This window comes from Beta vulgaris, chromosome 2, assembly GCF_026745355.1.
Source record: "Beta vulgaris subsp. vulgaris cultivar EL10 chromosome 2, EL10.2, whole genome shotgun sequence".
Classification (NCBI taxonomy): domain Eukaryota; kingdom Viridiplantae; phylum Streptophyta; class Magnoliopsida; order Caryophyllales; family Amaranthaceae; genus Beta; species Beta vulgaris.
This window is the reverse complement of record NC_079203.1, coordinates 13,916,012-13,920,138: the sequence shown is the minus strand read 5'-3', so window position 1 is coordinate 13,920,138 and position 4,127 is coordinate 13,916,012. Positions and strand designations below refer to the sequence as shown.

At 34.4% G+C, this 4,127-nt stretch overlaps 1 protein-coding gene across 1 annotated transcript; it reads left to right on the top strand.

The window, feature by feature from the left end:
- The first annotated feature begins 1,063 nt into the window (after window positions 1–1,063).
- LOC104887289 (60S ribosomal protein L32-1) lies at window positions 1,064–3,277 on the top strand. The gene is made up of 4 exons (XM_010671903.3): window positions 1,064–1,202; window positions 1,321–1,422; window positions 2,582–2,763; window positions 2,870–3,277. The coding sequence occupies exons 2-4, from the start codon at window positions 1,333–1,335 to the stop codon at window positions 2,997–2,999; spliced, it is 402 nt and encodes a 133-aa protein (XP_010670205.2). The 5' UTR covers window positions 1,064–1,202; window positions 1,321–1,332; the 3' UTR covers window positions 3,000–3,277.
- Window positions 3,278–4,127: the final 850 nt, after the last annotated feature.

Sequence of the window (4,127 nt, the reverse complement as noted above, 5' to 3'; positions counted from 1 at the left end):
TGTAAAATAATATAATTATGATGATAATTATTATTAACCTTAGTTTTTTTTACCTTGATTATAATATTTTTTAATAGTAACATAATCAGATAATAGTAATATGAATAGTAAAATAATAGATAATAATGAAAATATAATACTATATAATCATAATGGTACTTTAATTAAAATGTTTAATAATAACATAATCAGCTAAGAGTAATATGAATAATAAAATAATAAATAATAATACAAATATAATACTATATAATTATAGTGGTATTTTTATTGAAATTTAAATTAAATTTATTGATCACTGACTATTTGGGCCTACTTAGACTTGATTGCACCTGGTTGAAACTTATTGCACCTGATCGGAACTTATTGACCTGAGTAGTTGGACTTGAACGGAACTGATTGGATTTGAAACTTTTTTTTAAGGTGAATAAAACTCACCCTAAGTGGTTGTTTGGTTGACATGGGAAAACATGTGAAATAGAAATTCCTAAGAATTGAAAATTTGGTGAGTTATTTGGTTGACAATAAAATAGCAAAAGGAAGGAATTATAAATTCTTAAGAATTTGAGTCCCACGAAATGGAGGAAATTACTTACCAAGGTCCCCTTAGGTAAGTAGAAATTCTCGTGGGAATTTTAATTCCCTCATTGTCAATCAAACAATTTAACCAATTTTTCTGAATTTAATTAAGTAATTTATTTCTTATGAATTGCAATTTCATGTAAATTTGAACTTTTCATTTAAACCAATCACTAAGATGTCAATGTTTCAAGCAATAGAGAGTTAATAGGAGTTAGCTCAAGTAGGTAGAGCGCTACCCTTGACCCCTAAGGTTAGGGGTTCGATCCTTATCCCCAGCATTATGCTAGGGTATTTCCTTAACATAACATGCGTTATCAGCCAATGTGTTGGTGTAATGGTGTTTACTACAGGCTAATTGCCTTATAGGAATTACCTCTTGGACTAACTTAATTTCCTAATAATAAAAAAAAAGAGTTAGGGACTAGGGAGTTGTTAAACTTTCATACTTCCAAGTTAAATCGTATGTGGGCTTTTGCAGCCCGATTATAATATACGGAGCTCGAAAAGGCCCAACCATATCACAGTAACTGTAAGCCCTATAAAACCTAATATCGTACTCCTAAAATTATCGCCGTGAGTTTTCTGCGACTTCTAGGGTTTCTCTGCAAATCTTCTTCTTCTCCGTAAGTTTCTCTCTCCTACTATATTCATTCATCATTGTTCCTCTAGTTCTGTCAATTTCTTGAAATTATCTTCTATAATCTGTATTCAATCTTTGAGTTTCCTTCTTTTACATTGTAGAAAAAAGCAGCAATGGCGGTACCTTTATTAGACAAAAAGATCGTAAAGAAGAGAGTGAAGAAGTTCAAGAGGCCACAACATGACCGTAAAATCTGTGTCAAGGTATACTTTACAGATTCTAGAATGCTTATTATCTCATTTGTGTTTATTGTAGTAGCTTGATGTTTTTGTTTGAATAAAATGTGATGGAAATTGGAGGATTTATCGGATATTTTGTTGTTAATTTTATTCAATTAGGCAGGATGAGTGTAATGGTCAAATGATTGCGATGTTGGTTATATAATTTTTTTTACCTTATTGATGTTATATGGTGCTTCATCCTGGTAGTTTTGAAATAGAATTTTGAATGCAATTGGAGTTTTGACGTTTCTAATTGGATTCGAACGCTTATTGCCATTTCCTTATTGAGCAGCTAGAGGATTAATATAATATAGTGATGGTGTAGTTGTAGTCCTTGTTTTTATCAAAGATTTACTCATCAGAAATTTAGTTTAGTTATAAATCTGACTTGCATATTTGGAAGCTTTATTTGAAAATGTTTACTTGTTTGAAGGTGTATGTTATTCTTGTATATTTATAGTGAGAAGAAATGTAGGAAGTTTTGACAAACTTTACATTTAAAAAATGTGAAAGCACTGATATTACCAAATTTTTGAAGTTGAAGTCCTCATTTGATCCTTGTATCGAATTATGAGTGATTATATGGAGTGGTGTGATGCTGGAAAAGGCCTATTTCCTCAATAATTTAGCTCTAGTGTTGGATGCTTATGAAGCCCTTGTTATTCTGAGTCCAGTTGTGCACTTCTGATTTGAACAGTAACATTATTTCCTGGGAAATGAATGCTTTGACTAAAGGAGATGATGAAATTCTAATATTATCTTATGGTTGCAGTATGTGTTTGATTTGCGGGGAGAGAATGGTTGTGTTTAATGTTTTCATGAGTCAAGCTGGGACTATTGTTATTGTCAATTTGAATGGTCATTTATCATATAGGATTAAATGGATATTGTCTTTGGTCATGAAAATTATGATTAGTGTCTTGCGGAAACTACAGTTTATGTTTAGATGGATGAATCACAACACTGTTGCTTTTTCTGATACATTCCAATTGTATTCCAATTGGCTGGTGTAGGTCTGCGTCTCCTTTGATACTCTGTTGTACTTAAGCTTATAGAGTTCAATTTATTTCTTATGTATCTTTTGACTCTGGAATGGTATACCAAAATTTGCTCCATTGATCTGATTGACTGTCTCCTGCAGACAAACTGGCGCAGGCCAAAGGGTATAGATTCGCGTGTTCGAAGGAAGTTTAAGGGGGTAACGCTGATGCCCAACATTGGGTATGGCTCAGACAAGAAAACTCGTCACTTCTTGCCTAATGGCTTTAAAAAGTTTGTTGTTAACAATGTCAGCGAGCTGGAACTTCTGATGATGCACAACAGGTAACAAAATTTTCCCTTTGAACTCCTGTGTTGCCGTCTTCCCTTCTGCTGTCTTGTAACTTTTTTGTGTATTATCTGACTGATAACCTTTCTATTTCTTTTATAGGACATACTGTGCAGAGATTGCTCATAATATTTCAACAAGAAAGAGAAAGGAGATCGTTGAGCGTGCTGCACAACTAGATATAGTTGTGACTAACAAGCTCGCTAGGCTTGCAAGTCGGGAGGACGAGTGATCCTAGTGGAGGATAAGAACCTATCATCTTCCCGTTCTCAATCTCTTTCATTTTGTTGTGCGTCTTCTGCAGTACATCTGAGGATATGTAGTTGAAGTTTAATGTACACCTGTGCTATGAACATTTATTTTTGAGGTTTATGTTTTTATTTTTTTTGCGCCTTCTTAATGTGGAGGATTTCATTTTGACTTCAGCCATCAGTATTAGTAATTCAGTCCTATGGAGCTCAAAATCATCCCATAAGATATTTGAATGAGCAAAGCTTGGTTTATGTTTCATTTCTGGTTTTGGTTTGATCTCAGCGGTGTTATTTGCAACCAGTCAAAACTGTTGCAAGTGCATGGGGACACACTTATATCAGACTTGCAGGATATGCCTTGCCCCTGTTCTGTTCTGCATTCTTGCTGTGCATCTGACAATTTGCCACTCTATTTAGATGTTTTGTCAAGTTGATGCTTTATATTGCAAGGGTGCAAGAACTTTAAATTAAAAGCAACTGAGATTGTATATTGTTACAAGGACAAAAGGGAAATGATTAGAATATATCAGGTAGCTTCATACTATTTGGTTGTGGTGCTTCTGCAAAAGCTTCGACTTTTAAATGGAAAGCCACTGCGATTGTATATTGTGCAACGTACTCTTGATATTATAGTGTGCAACGTACTCTTGATATTATAGTGCACAAAATTGAGGACGTAAAGAGTATTGCTTCTATGGAAAAAGATAACAAAAGAAAAACAAGTATATTGCTTTGTTTTGAGCCGCATATGTCGCCTTTGGGTTTGTTCGTGGTGTGGGTCGTGATGGAGGAAATAATCAAAGAGGAATGGTGGGGTTTATTTTGGAGTATATTGCAGGGAGTGTGGTTGAGAAGGAATGCATGAGTTTTTGAGAGAAAGATTTCCATTGAAGACATGGCTAGGAAAGCTTTGAATTTTACTGCTAAATATAAGGATAGTTTAGAGAATGCGAAGGTTTTTGTTCATGAGGGGATAAGGAGACGAAAAGAATGGATGAAGCCAGCTGTTGGGGTGTACAAAGTTAACTCGGATGCAGCCATTTTTAAAGTTGGTAAGGTGGGTTATGGGGGAATAATGAAGGGATGGTGTTGGGGATATCGTGGTGGAA

What these genes read in the sequence shown, in the direction of transcription:
- LOC104887289 (XM_010671903.3), top strand. Translation starts at nt 1,333, where the DNA reads ATGGCGGTACCTTTATTAGACAAAAAGATCGTAAAGAAGAGAGTGAAG. An exon ending in ACCGTAAAATCTGTGTCAAG is followed by an intron (nt 1,423 to 2,581) that starts GTATACTTTACA and finishes TGTCTCCTGCAG; the next exon opens with ACAAACTGGCGCAGGCCAAA. An exon ending in CTTCTGATGATGCACAACAG is followed by an intron (nt 2,764 to 2,869) that starts GTAACAAAATTT and finishes TTTCTTTTATAG; the next exon opens with GACATACTGTGCAGAGATTG.